Here is a 20,102-nt window from a genome sequence, read left to right as displayed (position 1 = left end):
TTTTAATTTTTAGGTGTGCATTTGTAAACTCAACAATGGAACATTTGCTAAAGTTTTTTTTGTCTTTAGCATTTATGGCTCCTTGTTCTTTTGACGAAATTCTAATATTAAAACAAGAAGATATCCATAATCTAGCAGTGTTTAGGTCCCACTAAATCCATTTTGATAATGCCTCTAGTTGTTTGGGTTTTTTTTTTATGGAAAAGCAGTAGTAATAAACACCCTTTTTATTGCTCACATATGGTACTGAAACTGGCAAACTGACTATGTAATGATTAAGATCCCTCTCAGATGGACATCTCAGCAGGACTGCCCTTGACTTCTCTCTTTCCAGCACAGGTGGGCACAGGACTCCCACCACTCTCTTCTCGATATCCTCCATCATTCTGTTGTCTTCTATCCCATTACTGTGGCCAAAGACAACCCTAAATCAACTCTCCTGTTCACCTTCTCAGCATTTACATCCCAAATGCTAAAGAAAAAAAAAAAAAAAAATCAGACAACTGTAGATTGGTTCCTCTATAAATTCCTGATCTCCAACCTCAGCTGAGCCCTCGGTGCTCCAGCCCTTTTATAATTCCCTAGTTCTCTCTCTCATTCTCTACAATAGCTTTTCCACTCAGAGAAAACATATGCTGTCTGTATAAGTGATGCTTTAACTTCCCTCCATCTTTCCAGTAACTACTATTGATAATTTTGATATTATTTATTATTGTGTCACCCTGCAATGCAGTGCCTGGCACATGAAGCAGATGAATAAACATATACTGAATGAATAAATAAGTGAGCAACCATTTAATCAATTTATATAAGACTGAGCCATGCAACGATACAAAAAAGGAATTTTTCTCAGATTATTTATTCCACTGGAAATATATGTTATATATTTCACAACGTATAATTACGTCGTTAAGGGAAAAGATAAATGAATACATACAAAGACATCTATATAAATATCATTCAAAAATTAATTACCTTTTAAGTTCCTGTTCCAGTTTTTCTATTTGTTTTTTGCTTGAATTCAGTTGTCCTTCTTGGAAATTCACTTGTGACTCCTTAACTTGAAGTTCATGAGAAATCTTCTGCTTAGCCTTCTCTAGATTTTCACATATTTCCATCAAGCTTTGGTTCTCTCTTTTCAGGTTTGTACCTTCAGTTTTCTCATTCTCAACCTAAAGGGGGGAGTTCAAAAGGAAAGAGTGTCTTATCTATAAATTTACCAAGTATTATTTATAAAAATGAATCGAACACTGACATCTAATTTTCTGAGGTATGGCTGTAATAATGCAGATATCAATCCTTGAGGAATGCATATATTTAAGATGACTCCACTTCAAAGCCAATAGAGAGATTAAGTTCTACAAAAGTTATGTATTATGCTATCTTTGGTCACGGTTACACGTGCTCATCCTAGAAAAAGAGGCTTTAATATGCTTTCAAGTATTAATAAAACAAAAATAAGCCCTATAAATCTCCCTTAGCAATTCATTCTCAAGTTTGACTGCTAAAGCCAGTTATTGTAGGAAACCGGAAAATTCTCCTACAGGCAAAAACTACTTTGTTGGTTAATGTAGAAGTAAGAAGTATTTGTTTTAAGTTTCCATTTATGAGTCCCAAAGAGATGAAGTCTGGGAATAAATATCAAGGTGAAAAGTCCACTTTCAAAAAGCGATAGCCATTTGTACTGCAAAGTGCTCTAATACTGTCCCCCGGATTCTGAATCACAGTCCTTGACGGTGTGGAATCCAAAAGCAATTCTCAATTCATGGTCCCTATCAGAAGTTAAAATGGAACCCAGCAGCCACAAATGTTAGCAGGTTAAGCAGAAATGAAGACAGGGAATGGAGAAAATGAGATAATTAAAATGACTCAAAAAAAGGAGGTTGGGTCATTACCACCTGAAGATAGCAAAATCATTTTTCTCTAAATTTAAAAGGCCAATATGAAATAACTAATCCAAACAATGAGCAGTTTTAAATACCCGCATTTCAATGGTACCTTCTGTTTTTGCTTCTGCAATGCAGCCTCCAGAGTGTCAAGCTGAAACTGCCTTTGCTGCCTTTCTTTCTTCAGTTTGTCCAGCTGTCCTTCCAGCTCTTGAATCTTCTGAAGAGCTCTTGTTGGCAGGCCTTCTTTCCATTCTTCCAAAGCCCAGCTCATTTTGCTCTCCTTTTTTTTATTATTCAAACATTTGTAAACAAACTGAAAAGAATAACCAGATGTTGGTCTTACTATAGTAAAAAACAAAACAAAACAAAACTTAAAGCCTCACAGACTAAGGAATCTATAGAACCCTCTAAGAATCAAGTTTGAAAACTTTATATTTCAAAAAATAACAAAGTATAACATCTATCTTCTCCATCCTCTGAAAGGTAGATGGAGAAGATTGTGAAGTACGTAATATGCTTGTTTGGCATCTCCTTGCTTTCTGTTTTTATTTCTCATTTTTGACTTCTTATATGACTACCTGCTTTCTCCTGCTCAGTTTGTTTTCATTATATAAAACAAATATTTTACTGTAAAGTTTCCAGTGAAATAGGCCCTATAAACAAATAAATGTATGGCAAATTATCTTGCAAATGCTCGTCTTTCCTCTCTTCTCGTTAATTCCCACTGGCTCTTGGTCCCTCTGCCTCTGGAAAATGTTCCCTGGAAAGATCCATAACCCAGCCACAGTCTCTCATGGCACAAGTACCCCCTCGTCTTCCAGGTAGTTCTCATTTGTTGAATTAATGCATGAATGAACAAAGAGTGAATGCCATATTAGTACTAGAATCATAAAATGTGGCAAAGTCATGCTCCAGACAGACCTTGACCAGGAACCTGGTATATAGCCTCGATGACCCAAATCCCAGCTCAGCCACCTATAAGATGTGTGACCTTGGGCATGTTGTTCAACTGCTTTGTGCCTTGGCTTCCTCATTTGCAAAATGGGGATAATAATGGTGGCAACTTCCTAAAGCTTTAGAACAATATGTTGTGATAAGCTTTCTATAGATGTTAGCTATTATTACGTTAGTCCTTAAAAACACTTTCATTTCTATATTTCGGCCTATGATATCATGAGGAAAGTGGCCTATCTCCTTCTCTGCCACATCTTAGGAAATTTAAATCAGCTGGGAGAAAAAGCAGAGCAATTGTTCTTTAATCATTAGCCTTTAGTATTTAAGTGAAAGAAAAAGCATTTATTTTCCAGTTATTTCGGCAACAGGGTAAGAATTCATTTCTTACTAAATGAAATCTACAACCATTTTAGTGTTTTGCTTCAATCGACTTTACAATGAAATTTTTTATCAGAACTAAAATAGTAAAAAGTATTAAGAATTTCAAAAATTAAGAGAAGAAAAGGTCTTGGAAAACAATTTAGATATCAAGCCTTAGAAAGCTGTTTCTTTTCTGCCAGTTTTTTTTTGTTTCCAGGTGTCAGTTCTTTGAATGCAGCATCTTAAACTCCACTCCAATTTGGCCACAAACTATTGCGAAGGGCACCTCAAGCTTCGCCACCAACAAAGGACAATTTACACTGTCCCAATAGGCTGTTCCATCCATCCCAAACTAGTTTGCTCAACCAAGGTAGGAGGGGGTTCCCCAGAGGCACACAACTATAACCTCAACAATCCTGCAGGTCACCGAAATCATTACATCAAGATGCCATAGCCGGCCAAATATAAAAAGGAGCAATTTAGATAGAGCAGACTTTAAGACATCAACCAACAATAATCTGTATGGAGCCACTGGGGCAAAAGGACAAAAACAAAAAAAAAACACCAAGCCTCAGCAGTAAGATAAAAGGGGCAAAACATAGCGGGAGAGGCGGGAGGAGGGATGGTGAAGAAAGCTCCGGAAGTCAAGGAGGATTCGCTGGACTGTTTATCGCCCTTTCCAGAAAATGCTCTCTCTCAAATATGTGGAAGATACTCTTCATGCCCAATCACCCAACCCTGTAAAGCGCCCGAGGAAGCTTTTGTGTGACTCTCTCAACCCAGCACCGTAAGCCCGTTTTCAAGCTTTCCCTTTATCAGAATCTCCCATCTCACCAAGAAACCCGAGTCCCCGACTAGTGTCCCGGCTTGAGCCTGAGAATGAAAACTCTGCCTGCTCCTCTAGATCGGGCTCAAGGATAGGACTCAGGTCATTTATTTCTGGGTCCTCATACCATAGCAAAGCGAGGCGCACGGCGCGTACGAACGAAGGTGCAAGACGAAGGAGAAATGCTCTCGCGACTAATAGATACAACAGCCGCCCAGATCTAAACCCAAGCTTACAGCTCCTCCATGCAGCAGCAAAGGATCGATGTCCACATCTCTAATAGGAGCCACTCGTACCCGGACGTAGAAGGCTGCTAGGAAATACCTGTACTTTACCTTACAGAGTTGGAAACTGAGGCCCGAAAATGCGAGTTCATGACCGAGCAGCGTCTCCGGACACTAACTAGTGCGAGCCCAGCTTTACCGGGACCAGATTCTCCACTCGGGTCAGGTGGGAGGGGGCGGTTCACGACTCCTTCAGGACCCGGGAGCGCAAACCCTCCGGCATCCCCACCCAGTATCCTCCGGTAGAAAGCCAGCGGCTCCCTCACGCCCACCGCCGGAACCGGGACCCAAGCAGGATGCTCACCTTGCCAGCCGGGAAGGAAAAAAAACCCTCAGAATCGGGTTCCGGCGCAAACTCCGCGACTTGGACCCCAGGTTCCAATTCAAACTGACCGCGGCCGCCACCCGTTTATGATTCGCCCGCTTCCGGTTCCGACCAAACTCGCCCCCAAGCCTATTGGTCACTTCAAGCAGCGGTGGGCCAATCCGCTTCTGCGCACTCGGACTGCTGCTTTTGATTGGTCCTTTCGGATGGATTTAAAAATCAAGCTCTCGCCACTTGCGGTGCAGGCGGCGGAGACACAAGACTTTTTTGTTGTTGGAAGGAGGCGGAGACCACGTGCTTTTGCTGAGGCTGGAGGCAGTTTTGAACCTCTGTTTCTGCAAAAAGCGGAATGGGACGGCTGGTTAGGAAGGTGTGGTCTATCACAGACAGCCAGCGGGAGAGTGCTCTCTGGCGAAAACTCTTACTACTGCACATATATTTCTACTTATTTATCAAATATATAATTTAAGGCGGAGATACTAGGTGTTATGTTTGCCATGCATTTTTCATCCAGTGTCATTCTTTACCGTTCTTTCAGATAAGTCTTCTCATTTTATTTAAAGATTAACTGAAGCACATGGAAGCTATGTAATTTGAGATTAAATTTAGAGCATGCAGAACCTCTGTTGATCATTTTCTAAAGAGTGATTGAGAACACATGTTAGCTGGGATTCCACGGAAGGACATTGTAGCCAAAACTGGATATACTCTCCTTTTTCTGAAGCCCACTGTTTTGTGTGGATTTACGCACTTGTTTTATTTCCCTGTTAGCCTTAAAAAAAAAAAAAGATTTTAAAGGCAGGAGCAAAACAATGACTTGTTAAATTAATATATCCCTGAAGCTATTCTGTCTGGATTCCAAACTTTCTGTAAACCTCCACCTTTCATTAGATGGTTACCACAGCCTAGACTGCCCCCTACCTTTCAATGAAATATTGCTCCTTCAGGACCCAATTCAAATGCCACTTTCTTCATAAAATCTCCCTATTCTCACCCACGTCTTAGAAATAATTATTTCCTAGAAATAGAATCCTTATACATTATATTTATATCTATGCCTGGCTCCCCCATTAGACTCAAAAATTCCTGTAGAGTAAAATCTGTTTTAATTGATCCTTGCATCTCTAGTAACTCCCTATACTTTGCACATAGTAATTTTAAAATAAGACCATCTTGGGAGGTAAAACTACCATCTGGAGAAAGGCCTTCTTCTCCGCTATCTTTGAATCTTCAAAGAAAGGGGAAGGAGCAAGTAGGCGAGAAGAACTTTTATTGGACACTGCCACAATCAGTGCAGTATCTGATCATTCTGGAATTTGAACCGAATTCTGACTCCAACACCAATTACAGTTCCATTGCTTCCCAGGGTAATTATTCAACTATTTATTAACTGCCTAAGGAAAACAGAACTAGAAAGACGTGTAATCGAGGATTTTCAAGGTTTGAATGAGAACTTTACATTTACTATTAACTCACTCATTCATTCATTCATTCATTCATTTAGCAGATGTCTATTGAGTGGCCACTGTATAGCCGAGTTTGTGCTACATTCTTCTGTAAGAAACATTAAAGAAATAAATTCACTTCTTGAACAAGGAAATCATGTGATGGAGATTATTCTAGCTACTTCTATGATATTTCTGCGACTTTATTTTATGGCTCCCTTTCCCTGCCTCTATTTTCCCCGGTTTTGTCTTTTGTTTTGTTTTAGAGGCAGAAGGCGATGAATCCCATCCAATGAAATGTACATGTTTTTTGAGAGTCCATTTTCAGCTCCCTGCCCTTCTCTTTTTAAATCCACTTCCTCACTGAGCCAGTCTACTCTCTCTGGACTGTTCATCCACCATCTCTACTTTCTGCCTATAATTTGGGGCTCTTTGGTTCCAGCACCAGGCAACTAAATTAGACCAGCTGATGCTGGCTAAGGATGGGGAAATCTAGAACAAGTGATAGAGCAGAAAGTTGATGACTATGAGTCCTGGCCTCGGGACCAGTTGTAATAGGAGGGACCATAGCTTAGTCCACCAATTCTCTTGAACAATGTCTTTTTCAGAGATTGTGACCACCACACTGAAAGTACAATGACAGAGTGAAATTAATACAAGGACAAGAGGATGTGAGCAGGGGAAGATGTGGTCAATTGCAAGTATTTTTATGACATTCCCTCAGCCCACCTTGATTACAGCCACAGCTGTGGTAGGTAGACAGTTCTGTGTGGGCTCAGACTCTTTCTAGCTCAAGTGCAAGCCATGGATCACTGTAGGTTCTCTGCTCCCCAGCTTTCTCTGAAGCTGAGGGAGTCTACTAAGCCAGCACACGAGAACAGCCAGGAAATGTGGGGGCAGTTATAGCTTCCAGGGGCATTCCTCAATGAATGGGGTCAGGAACTAGTGGATAAATAAACACCTTAGTGTTGCATCTTTCACATGGGCGATTCTGAAAGATCCTGAAAGAATTACACACCTGACAATTACTGCAACGATTGTGAAATAGCACCCTTCTGTTACCTTTTCCTCCCTTCCTGTCTCATTCCCCCTGCTCCCCACTTTACTTCCTGGAATCATCACCCAAATAAACTTCCATCCAAGTCTTTGTCTTTGCTTTGGGAATGGAAAGTGTCACACACATATGATTTATTATTTTCAGCAAGTAAAAAAATCCATCTTGGTTTCCTGAATGTTTCAAAAGCCTCCATTATGTAGATAGAATGTCAGCTACCTCATCTGCGAAATTAGAAGTGTAATCGTAATGGGTCTGTCTTGTGCTGGTGGTTTTAGACCAGGGGTTTCTGGTAGATAAGGGTCATGCTTTTGTGCTTGTTTTGTGCATATCTGGGCTTCTTTTGACCCCAGAACCATGAATTTAACATATTCTTTGGTACAGGAATTTCAAGGCTTGATATTAATGGATTTTTGCTCTCTAGGAAAGAAAGGCTTGAGGGATAATATTACATATTATATGATGTAAATAGAGTTGACTACAAAAAACAAACATTCAACATCTTGGCATGCATTAAGTAAATTGATTACAAACCATATGGACACAACTTAGTGTCTAAAGCACACAAAAATATCATAAACTTTCGAAAAGCCTTTTCCATTCTCACCACTAGGTGATTCCCTATGCCTTGGAAAATCTTTAAAAATATCTACTGTCTCACATACCAGGATTCACCACATTCTCTTTTCTATTTCCCTCTCTGTATCCAATGTTCTTGTTTACTCTCCTTTTAAAATAACGTTTGCTTGTTTAGAGGAAAATAACAGAAAAAAATAATGGCCATTGTCTTAATGCTCATATAATCTTTTTTTATTAACAAAATAATATACATGCACATAATAAGAAATTCCAAACATTCAAAAAAGATATAAAAAATGAACTTGGGAACCTAGAACAAACATTGAATATCTACTAGACTAAAATCCTCATTTTGTAGCTGAAGTCAGTGAGACTGAGATATGTATAAAAATTTACAAAAGTTACGGGCAAAAAAAATGCAAATAAAGAAAACAGTTTAAACAGATAAAAACCTCATCATTCTGCAATCAATTACCTTATAGATATTCAAAACACATTCTTATGACTCTTGTAATAGTAATTTTTATGAATGAAGTGATGTAATTTGTATAGTTTTACAATTTCAGTAGCAGTTCTTAGAAAAAAACCACTTAGTGCTTATTTCTTCCAAAGTAGTTAAATCAACGTTCATTATATTTTCTATTCCTTGTTTGGAAACCTGATTCTCAAGGAAAGAAAGTGGCTGGTACAGTTCCAAATTTCCGAAAAGACAATAATATAGCCAAAAAATAAATTCGCTCAAGGAGATGGCAGTATTTATTATGATGTGACGATTCTCCCACCCTCTATGATCAGGTGTTCGAACCTTGTAATGAAAGGTGAAGGAAATTTCCTAAACCAGGAATAGAACTTTAGTGTCTCTAAGAATATCATGGAAAAGTTTCCTAAAATGCAAATTTTTAGGCAATACCTAGTTCTGATTTAAAGATTTGGGGTGGCGTACAGAAATCCTTTTATGAAGCACCCTGTGGTCAATAGATAAGGTGAATATACTTCCTGGTTTACTTCGATTGTCCCGGCATCTATCTGTTTTAACATGTGTCCCAGAGTTGTTGCTGTTGTTGCTTTTAACAGAATATTATTATTAATAATTGTATTAAAATAAGCCAAGATTGGTTTGGTAGATCGCTTTGTACTTCCACATTCTATCATGGTCTTTTCTGGTAGTGCGTGAGATAGATGTGTGAAAAGCAGAGTGGTTACATTTGAACTATCAGTAATAACCCCTCTCACTTTTTCAAAAACCGTTCTTGACACAGGAAGCTAATGCCTCCATTTTAAGGATAGCATACAGGATGTTGGCTGATAAACTGTGGTTGCATATAGGTGGCTTAGGACAATTAACATTTCTGGTCCCAAGAGCTTATTACTACTGCCCCTGGTGGCGATCTGGTGTATGAGGCAGTTGTGCCTTAGCCCAGAGTGTGGGCCTGCAAGATCTTGAAGCCGTTAAAGGGCCAGTCTGCCAGCCTGTGGAATTACTGAAAGTGGGAAATCAGAAATTTGATGAATGCGAAATGTATGTGGGAAGTTGGGGTTAAGTATGTCTTACATAGAGTGATGTAAACGATCCTGCTAAAATGGTTACCATATACTAGACCTACAACTATTATTTACTTTATTGTTTGTTTATTATTGTTTAATCTTGTTAAAGATTTTGCAATGAACCCTCTCTGCAGCAATGAGCTCAAGAAACAAAACAGAACCAAATGAAAATGCATGTTTAGAGAAAAATTAACTACAGAATTTTCATTTCTCAGTAAAGTTGATGATGAATACATAATGACATAGAATATTTGCCAACATTTACCATTCACCGTGGGACCTGTAGTAATGAATTTATTTACAAGTCATAAATATACTGTAGAGGCCACAGAATGCACTTTAAACTTTAGACATTATTTTAAGGTTTTCTTGGACAAGTATGAAATATGAAGCAATAGCTGTTAATGTGTTTGGTTTAATTAACAGAACTCTGCAGACAGCTAAATGACTCCTTTTTTATGTGGCAACAGATGCTTCAAATTAAAAATTAACTAATTCCAATAAATGTTAAATTTTTTCCATGAAATTCACAGAATCAGAGTTAAAAAATTTCATCTGACCTTATCGTGAATGCTATTATAAATTCAGTTTAAAAGTTTAACATTGAAGATAAAATTATTTGTTTTGTGATAATCATATGAAAACAAATTCTGCATATATTCTATCTCTTGTCAATAAATTCCTTGCTAAATAAAATCTTTAAAAAAAATTTATAGAACGTTCTATAAAGCTCTTAGAGAATTGCAGTTATTAAAAACAAAATTTGGAAATAGGGAGATATTGAAATTTATCCTATAAAAGCAAGGGAAGAATTGAATATATTAAACATTGAGAGCTTAATCAATTCAATTTTGAAATTCTATAATTGTGCCTTGGAATATCTAGACTTGTGAAAAAATATTTTGATAGGGCTTCTTGTTTTTATTTCATAAATGTATATTCTGCCCCAGAATGGAATGAAATTAACAAAAGCTAACAATTTTGAGGTGTCTACAAAATATTTTAAATAAATATAGAGACAATTTACTGAAAAGTTTTGTCTTGTAAATGTATTTGTTTTAAAAAAAAAATCTAATGTGAATGGAGGCAAACATAAAGCATCTGTGAAAATATCTCGGCTGAAATATTTACACATTTCTATAAAAAAGAATAAAATTGAGAATTTTCATATAGCAGAATTTGTTCTGAGCTTACCGTGAATCTCACTACCTGAAGAGCAATATCTCAGTTGAAAATATTGTGGGCTACAGAGAAGTGTCGATTGAAAGAGATATGGCAAATTTATGAAAAAAATATAAAAGACGATATTGAAAAAACACATTCTTCAGAAATATTTCGGTAACAGAGTATTAGCAAATGATAATGCTAAAAGACTGAATAAAGTATGGACATATATACTAACAACAATGATTCTGCTTATATTATTTTTAATATTCGGATAATCCATATAAATGTTTCAAAATCTTGCTTTAATACACATGAATATATGTTTTTAAGAAATAACTTTATTTTTGAAAATGGTTTGCAATTGAACTATTTTATAGTTGTAACGATATAAAAAATTTGTTGGTCAATAAATATGTTAAAAATTCTAAATTTTTAATAATTTTAACTCCCTCTTTTATTCTCAAAAATATCTGAATTTGGCAGTTAAATTGTATAGTCAGTCTATTTTAAGCCCAAATTTGAGAAACGCTTAAATCATTCATGCCCTAAATTGGTGAGAATAGTTTTGAAATATTTTTAAATGGATGGAGAAGGCTCTTTTAGGGTATAGGACATTGAGAAAAAGACCTGAGAATGTAACATTTTTAAACTGAGCTGATTTTCAGCAAAATATAACCTTACATGTCGAGATCACATAGACTTAGTACATTGAATTTCAAGGAGCAGTTAGATGACCAACGAGAATGACCAGGAGTAAGTAGTGTCCCAGGATATGGAACTTGCAGTGCAAAAACTGTGACAGTCTTAGACGAGTCGAGATTGATGGTCTCCCTACATCTATTATATTATTATATGAATTCAAATCCCAGTGTGTTTAGGTGAGGCCTGTTGGCATGTAAAGAAGGGAAATCATAAATTTTGAGCTTCTGAGTTATGCTTTCAGAAAAAATACTCTTTGCCTTCAGTATATCACAAAATAAATAGATGGCAACTTGTGTGGTTCCCTTATTCCCAGTCCTCGCTTCTTAAACCAGCAAAACCCTAGACAAATATCATATGATGTTTCATTTCCTTCCCTCCTTTCCCTAGGGGAGTCCTGACTGCTGCTTTGTCACACTCCCAACCCTAAAACTACTCTCGATTTTGAAAGTAGATGCAACATTTCAACAGCATCTGGGGACGGCCTGACTTTGTAGGAATCCAGTTCTCTGTGTAGCCACCAGAAAAGTTAGAGCATCGAATCCTAGTGCCTAGTTCAATGCCAACACATAGTAAAATTACAATAAATACATGTAGAATTTGTGAATGATAGATCAAAGGGCCCCCCAATAGCAGAAATCTATCAAACTATACTCTCCCGGCTACCTGGTGAAAATCATCAGGAAGGAAGGGAGGAAAAAAAAGGTTGGAGAACAACTATTTCCTTTTCTGCCCCACCCAAGAGCTCAGTGGTTGAGGTGAAGTGCAAATGACCCACAAAGAAGCTGAGGAAAACTGTTTATTCCTGTCTCCTTTGCCTCTTAGCAGTGGGAGGAGGAGAAGCTGAAGGGACCTAGCTTTTCTCTCTTCGCTGGTATCAGCTAGCCAGAGACTCGAGAGATAAAGGCTATAAAGTTACCTCTTATGTTTTCCCTTCTAGGGGAATTTGCTGTTGAGATCCTAGAACCAGAAAACAGGAACACTGGACTATTTATAAAACAGGTAATCGACGCTTTTCAAAGTTGCATATGATTCTTTAATAACCAAGAGAAAAGGTATTATTTCATGAAAAAAGTCAAAACATGACAGATTATACATTCAGGATGCATAAAGGTGAGCAGTTGACCAGTGTGCATTTGGACAGAGTGTTCCTTATCACCTAGATTCCTATGGCACCAAATAACCAGAAGGTTGCATGGTGTAGGGCTGTAGGTATCAAGCCAAAGAAAATCTTAGCTCCTCCATTTACCAGCTGTGAGACCAGCAAATTACTCAACCCCCACCCCCTCACCCTGCGGTTGTTACGAGGATTAAGTGAGATAATCTGTGTAAAGCTCTCAGCATCATGCCACATGGTAAGTACTCACAAGAAAGCTATTGGTAGTTATAGTTCTGGAGAGGTTGAATCATCTAATCACCTGTAATTTGTGCTGGAAGAACCAAAGTGATTTTTACACCTCATAGTAAGTCTACAAGGTATGCTGAGTTGCTGGTTGCGTAATTGGATGAGTCACATTGTTTTCTTTTTTTCACTTCTGTGTTGAAAATAGAAATTTAGGTCAAAGGTTTGCTTGATGTGGAAGAGCCTTCTTATTTGGTTACCTGCCTGAAATGAGAAAGTAACCCTTAATCTCTGGCCGCCCACCTGGCTTCACGGCTGATGTTGATGGATTTCCTTTTGGGAATCTGAAGCAGGAGCCTCAGGACAGTGTCTAGGTATAGCTCTTAAACCAGGAACTATAGATTAAAATTTAATTTAGAGTCTTTTATCTCCAAGCCCACCAGCACTGAAATATTAAAAAATCCAGACCCCCAGAATTTTTTGGTTGGATTTAACTGACAATCTATGCTTGCGGACAGGGTGCAGTGTCAAGGAAGGCAGCCTGGTGGCAGAGGCGCTTGATGGGCCTCCTGAGGATGACATGGACACCCAGAGCACTGTTCCTACCTAGAGCTCACCTAAGGAATCGCTCTAATCGGCTTCTAGGTTGCTAATGACCATACAGCCCTAATCGGCAATAAATGAGCACCTATTTAACCAACTCAAAGTCCTGGGGTAGTGGGATCTAACAAGGAAGGTGAATTGCCCAAGTCATTACCAGCAAGTGGCATAACTTGAACTTGGCAGCTTTCCATTTTCCCAATGTTCTCCTTGGTGCATGAAACTGAGTGCTGGCTGAATAACCTTAGGCCATAAAGTGCTATAACATGTTAGCTCACGCTGGGTGGCAACAGGTTTGTTTTTCATGATTATGTAATCTGAATTCCTTTTCCAAGAAACGATTTGGAAATGAATTATTAAATTGGGTTGCCAGCAAGTATGTAGTCTAAATGCACATCTGTGTAAACTACGGTAAACTCAGACCCTTCCTCTCAAATAGTCTCCTTACCCATATATGAATCTATAAACTATAAATCAAGTGTGACCCATGAGCAATGTTGTCCAGTAGCTGGCTGAGGTTTAAACAAGGCATTCAAATGCCTACTAAGGCTTTTTAGGGAGGGTATTTGATCTGCTCTGTCTTAAATAGCAACCTAATCAGCGACCTGGGCACTCTGTACCCATATTAGATTGGCTTGAAAAACTAATATGGTGTTAACTTATCATGTAAAGTGTGCACACTGGAGTAAATTCAAAGACTTTAGGTGCTAGGTGGGTATTTATTGACTAGAATGCTATTTAAAAGAGAGTTCACATTGTTCCTAGCTTCCAGGACAAAGCTTAAAACCACAGCAAGTAACTACTTGGGGTTTTGCATTCCATCCTCCCGGGCTCACAAGTAAGCTTCCTGTTCCCTCTGGGCTGGCAGACCCGAAGGCCAGGTGATGAATGGTTTGATTCTTATAGTTGGAGAATCTACTCTGGCTTTCTGCCCTTAAGGTTCTGAGTGCCAGACCAGGTGTTTGTGTGTGTGTGCATGTGTTTTTAAGTTCCTCCTAGAGACCTCGATTTCACTTGAGGGTAATATCAGGAGAACAGACTGAGTTGAGCGTTTGGGCAAAGACCATACATAACAAAGATCCACATACTGTGTATATTCCCAAAAAGGAGTGTTTCAGAATCACTGAGAACCAAACTTGGCAAACTCTAATCATTCTCTGAAATCTTCTTGGTAGGATTCAAGAATTAAGAGAGAAAAAAAGAAGAACAATACCAGATTCTTGGGCCAACTTGTTTTTTTTTTCCCCCTTGGGGAAATGGCATATATTATTTTCAAGTGGTACGATAATGCTGTGATTTCCTCCACAGCTTGTACACACAGTCATATGTTTATTAGAAACTGAAAGTCAGTACCAAGATTTCCTCTACTGCCTTCACCAGCTACTGCTATTAAATAGACCCCAGGTCAGAACCTATTGGAAACTGGGAATGAGGGAGGTAGGTTATAACTCAGGCCACGTGTGACACTGTGTGTGTATGTGCGTGTATAACAAAGAGAAAGAGACAGAGACAGAATTTCAGAACTTGTCTTTGATGGAGTAGTTATGAGTCTGCTTTGAATTTAAAGTGGAAGACAAATTAAGAGAATACTAGAACACTAGTTCTTCAACGTAATTGCTAAGGAGAAAACATTAACCTTTTCTTCTCTGCCCCATTATTCTAGCGACTTTCAGGATCTTGTGGCCAAAGCACAAAAGGACAGGATCTCGAAATGGGGGAGGGAGGCGGGGAGGGTTGAATTTTAACTCAGCAGAATTGGGGACTAATTTCCTTGGCAGTTCAAAAGCTCTTAATGAAGGCTTTCTTCCAGACAGAATCAGAGTGGGCCACTACCCGGTCACACTAAGGCCTGTCCCTAACCCTTCTTCAGAGAAGAGGAGGCTGCACCCCTTCTCCTCCAAGGCAGCCCCTCCCTTGGGTAAGGCAGACAACCTTCCTCAGTGGCCCCCACCCCAAGCTCCACTGTGATTGCTCTGACTTTTGTGTCCCCTTCAAACTCTATCTGGAATTCTCTCTCTCCATCTCTCTTCAACTCAATCTTTCGTCTCCTTCCAGGTCCAGCTCTTGGTCTTCAAAAAAATACCCAACAAAGGACCTCAACCCAATGGCACTTGCCTTAACTCTAAAGCCAACATCAAGCTGCTACAATTTTCACTGCTTCTGGTAAAATCTTTGAGCTAGATGGTCAACTAAAGACAAAAGTTCTCTTTTTTTCCCCTGGATATACTTTTCTTTAAAAAAATAAAAAAACAAAACAAAACAACAACAAAATAACCTATATTTTTTCTCTGCTGACTCTTATCATTATTTACTATACTCATGGAGGAAGAACATAACTGATTTTTCACTGCTGTTACATCCAGGCACTATGTTATTTCAACTTTTCAATACGCTGTACATCAACCCAAGCCTATATTTGTTTTTGGAGAAGTTCTCTGACATTAGAATTTAAAAGCGTTCCAAAAGAATGGAAGCTGTTTATCCAAAAAGGACAGGAGGAACTGAGGAAGAAATTAGTACGTAGAAACATAGAAGGGCTGTTATATTACTTACATTCCTCTGCTCTGGGAAATATATGCTGGGAAGTAAGATAGAGGGACTTTTCAGAAATATGGTCCAAAGACACTAGGGAAAACCCCTTCTCTATTAACAGAAATGTGCTAAAGCCTTTTAATAAGAAACAGAAAGTAGAAACTTTTTTCTACTTACGCCTCCCTAAGTTTTTAAATCTCCCTTAAAAATAGATCAAACTTCCATAAGAAAGGAATAATCCTTTCTCATGAGTCTGGACTTCTCCAGCCAGGGAAGTCTAAAGGAAATTGAGTGCAGTGGACCTGCAAGGGTGAGCAAGGATAGTTGAAATGCACTGATAATTCGAAATCTCATTTCTGCCTCATTAATTTCAAGCACTGTTCCCTCTATTGGTATTTCTAGAGAAAAGCTAGACCAAAAGATAGACCAAACTGAAGATAATATCCTGTCCCCACTCCTGCCTTCCCCACCTCTGAGGTGCTTGGTCAATAGGGTGAAAGGTCATTATCAGAGAAGGAGGCAAAGCAAGTGGCCCACATGATTCACAGCCCAGCTAGTCCCCCCACCATAGCTTACCTGAGCAAAGATTGCAGGTGGCTGTTGCTTATTCAATATCGATGAGAATTAATATGAAAATCATTTCTGGTTGTGATATGTTTCCCATGTGTCAGTATCCTAGATTTCGCCAAATTTGGGAACCTTAGCATAATTATGACTAAAGAAGTGCATTTGACAAAAGTTAGTGAACTTCTGTATATTGATTCCTCGCCGCTTTCTTTGGGAAGGAGGGAATTTTGTGTCATTTTCAGCAAGACGTACCTATTAATAATTGCCTACATTAGAAAGTGACAGGAGCTCTGTCCCTCCCAAACGTTTCCCTCTATCACTTCACAGTATGTAGTTTTCTATTATATAAGAAGGGTGTTTCGCTGTTACAAGTCATAAGGAAAAAAACTCTGTTTCCTTGCAAAGAAAACTTCAGGATTCACAGCTCCTAGGTAACATCTGGATGTCAATCTGGGGAACAGGAGACATTAATTAACTATTCTGAAATAATCAGGCTCAAGTGCAAAAAAGAATACGCCAAGTCATGGGAAGCCATGGTGAAGAGAGGGGAGGAAGTTGAAGCAGAGATGCAAGCAGTAGGACTGGAAGGGGAGTTTTCTGTGCCGGTGAGTCCTACTCAACACTGTGTTGCAAACCTCGCTTTCCTTTCCCCTTTCCTTACTGAGACCAGCTCAGGATTTCCCATAACAGGATAATTAGTACTACTACTTGTAGAGTTTACATTCTGGGAGTGTTTGACAATTAAATGTTATCGTTAATTGGCAAAAGTTTAGACTGGAAAAAATACAGGTGAGGGAGGATTTGCGGAAGCAATTCCTCAGCCCAGAAATTTTATTGCATATCGAGAGTGCCTCAGTCCCACCCTGGGGAGAGTAATCAGGAAAAAATTCTAGGCCCTTATCAAGGTACCTGGTGTGAGGAAATAAGATGCATATGCCAACTAGATAAAAATAAAGACGAAAAACAGTCAAATACAGCAGGGCGTGAGAGTTTTCTGTGTCAACTTGGCTGGGCTATCGTTAAATCAAACACTGATCTAGATGTTAACTGTGGAGGTATTTTGTAGATATGGTTAATGTCTTCAATCGGTTGACTTTGAATAAAGAAAATAATCCTGGATAATGAGGGTGAGCCTCATCCAATCAGTTAAAGAGCAAAAACAAAAACAAAACAAAATAAAACACAAAACAAAACAGTAAAACCTGAGGAAGAGAAGAAAGTCTGCCTCGTGACTGTAGCATGAGCTCCTGCCTGGGATGACCTGCGGATTTCAGACTTTCCACCTCCACCAACCACAATCTGTCTGTCTGTCTGTCTGTCTGTCTACCTACCTACACTTACCTCTCTCTCTTTCTTTCTCTCTAATCTCTTACTGGTTGTTTCTCTGAAGAACTGTGATACAGAGAGTAATTAGTAATTAGGGAGGGCCTGAAGAGGTGATATTAAACTGAGCCTCAACGAATAAGGAGCTAACTAGATGAAAAGTAGAGGTTAATATGGCTCTGAGTAGGAAAGAACATAAATAAGAAAGCGAACAGGAAATCAGAATGTCTTAGGCACAGAGAGTGAAAGAAAAATGACCCAAGATCAAGCAGGAGAAGTTTGCAGACATTAAACCATGTAGAACTTATAGCAAAATATTTCAACTTATTTTTCAAACTACTGCAGGAGACCTTTAAGATTTTTATCCTAGAGAAAGGTGGCTGCTTTGTGGAGAAGAGAATGGAGGTCGACACTTAGAAAGTTACTGTAGTGGTCCAGATGAGGAAAGATAATAGCCTGGCCCAGCGTTTTGGCAGAGGAGACAGGAAGATGTGGGCTGGCTCAAGGTTACATGATAGAATGAATGAGGAAGGTGGGAGGTGAAGGCAACAGGGATGCTTCTACTTTTCTAGCTTGTACAATTGGGGGGATGGTGGTGTTACTAATTACAGTAGGGTAGACTGCGAGAGGGACAGGATTTAAGAATGCAAATTAAGAATTTAATTTTGATACTAGAGCACAGAAGAGAGATTTTAAGAGAGAGCTATAAATTTGAGAGGCATCGTTTATGGATGGCATTTGAAGCCATATGAATAGAATAATTAATCATGAACAGAAGACGACTAATCAAGGGCAGAGAGGGATTGAACCCTGGTAATTCCAACGTTTAGATTAGAGATAGGGTGGAGAATGAGTGGCTAGAAAGATGGCAGGTGGGCTGGGAAATGAGAATGCGCCAAAAGGGGTTGTGTTTCAAGAAAGAAGTAGTAGTCAACTCTGTGAAATCCTGCTAAGAAGCCAAGCAAAATGAGAACAGAAAAGCGAACACAGGGTTTGGGACCACGGCCTAGCGCGCTGAGTACTGACGTCTGGTGTGTCTGCTGATTTACTTGATGCTTTCTCACTTAGCATTCATTCACAGCCCATCTATATAACAGGCTGACCACTATCATGGCTAATTCCGGGCAATTACTGGGTCTCCTAGCTATTGGTTTTCATACTTGGATCCACGTGGGGGCCTGTTTCTTTTGTTTGTTTGTTTGTTTGTTTGTTTCTGAAGGAGGGAGAGAAGAAAAAAGTTGGTGTCTGGCACCTGGGAATGAGGAAGGAAGAGAAAAGAGATAGGAAGAAGAATGACAGGACGTCCTACATTCCCCAGCCTGGCCTCAGAGATCATTCTGATCTATAGGAAGCACCTTAAAAAAAAGATGAATTGTTTCGAAGATTCAAGTATACCCAATTCTAGTTAGGAGACTTATTCTCTCTCTTAATATTGTTTTCCCCTTGATTACATATAGCACAATTTGTAATTATGCATATATTTGGTATAATAATTTATTTAACATTTATGTCTGCACTAGCTGTAACTTTCATGATGCAAAGAGCCTGTTTGCTATCTTGTATCTAGTAATCAGCATGAGGGCTGACACACAGCAAGAGTTCAAGACATAGGTGTTGAATTAATAAATGATGATAGTTTATGTAGGAATAAAAATTACAATGTTAAGTTTAGAGGCATAAATAAATTACTGAACTACAAGTCAATGGTATATTCTATGTTTTTCCATAGATATTAATTTGCTACTTGTTTATACTGCTATCCTCCACTAATAGACAAGTAGTAGCAGGCACTGGAAATTAAAAAAAACTATATATGGGAGAAACACAGGAAATTGAGAAAATTTTACATAATAACTTATTTTTTCAGAGATTTTAGAAATGACAGCCATTATTGTATTTTATCTGTAGAATACCTCAGTAATTACACGGTATTCTGTACTGGTTTTGAGGACTGAAGGTTATTTTTTTATTGACATGTACAAAAAACTCCAGATGTACAGTAACCATAGCTCTAGAAGCACAGGACGTCTACTACTTGTGTGGTTCCTAGATCATTGGCCAAAAGCACTACTCTTTAAATGGGAGGTTTGGGGAAAGGACATATGAGCGAACTGTAGGAACTTTTCATGCTACTGATACAGAAGACATCTTAGAGAACTATCAGAGAATCATACAATTTTAGAGTTAAAAGAGGCTTTAGGTGAATTCCCTTTAGTGTATAGTTTGAGATACATGGGCCTATAAGTGAATCGTGGGGTTGCATCACCAGTCATTACAACTTGTAATAACCTCATGCCTCATATCTGACTTCGTGTCCAGATCCTAAATTCTGTGTGTGTGTTAATTTATATAAACATTGAATTCTTATAGTCAATATTGGTGTATATAACATAAACAAGCTCATGGTTATAGCTTTGATGATTTACCTTGAAAGAGGAACCATCCGCAAATACATTTATTTCATAAATTTGAAATTTTTATATTAGGTTTTCTTCAAAGTGAGGCACAGCTGAGCTACTCTGATGAAATCTCAATTTTAGTGCAAGTGAAAATGTCACTTTCTCCCCTTACAGACTCTTGCTAAGACATTGGTGAGCTCACTATGTGTCAC

At 38.6% G+C, this 20,102-nt stretch overlaps 1 protein-coding gene across 3 annotated transcripts in view; it reads right to left on the bottom strand.

Annotated features, from left to right (window-relative positions):
* The window catches only part of CENPF (centromere protein F), a 44,418-nt gene extending 39,658 nt beyond the window's left edge, over window positions 1-4,760 (bottom strand). For 2 of the 3 annotated variants that reach the window (XM_023533230.1, XM_023533232.1), the window contains exons 1-3: window positions 4,618-4,760; window positions 1,999-2,202; window positions 976-1,172 (exon numbers count right to left, since the gene is read on the bottom strand). In XM_023533230.1, coding sequence (XP_023388998.1) covers window positions 976-1,172; window positions 1,999-2,160 — 359 coding nt within the window. In that variant the 5' untranslated portion in view covers window positions 2,161-2,202; window positions 4,618-4,760. Of the gene's footprint in view, window positions 1-975; window positions 1,173-1,998; window positions 2,203-4,364; window positions 4,581-4,617 lie in introns of those variants that run through there. The other variant, XM_023533231.1, reaches the window with a different exon arrangement.
* Window positions 4,761-20,102: the final 15,342 nt, after the last annotated feature.

Source organism: Pteropus vampyrus, unplaced genomic scaffold (assembly GCF_000151845.1).
Source record: "Pteropus vampyrus isolate Shadow unplaced genomic scaffold, Pvam_2.0 Scaffold98, whole genome shotgun sequence".
Classification (NCBI taxonomy): Eukaryota; Metazoa; Chordata; class Mammalia; order Chiroptera; family Pteropodidae; genus Pteropus; species Pteropus vampyrus.
Note: the sequence above shows the minus strand (reverse complement) of the source record. Positions and strands in the feature narration are given on the sequence as shown.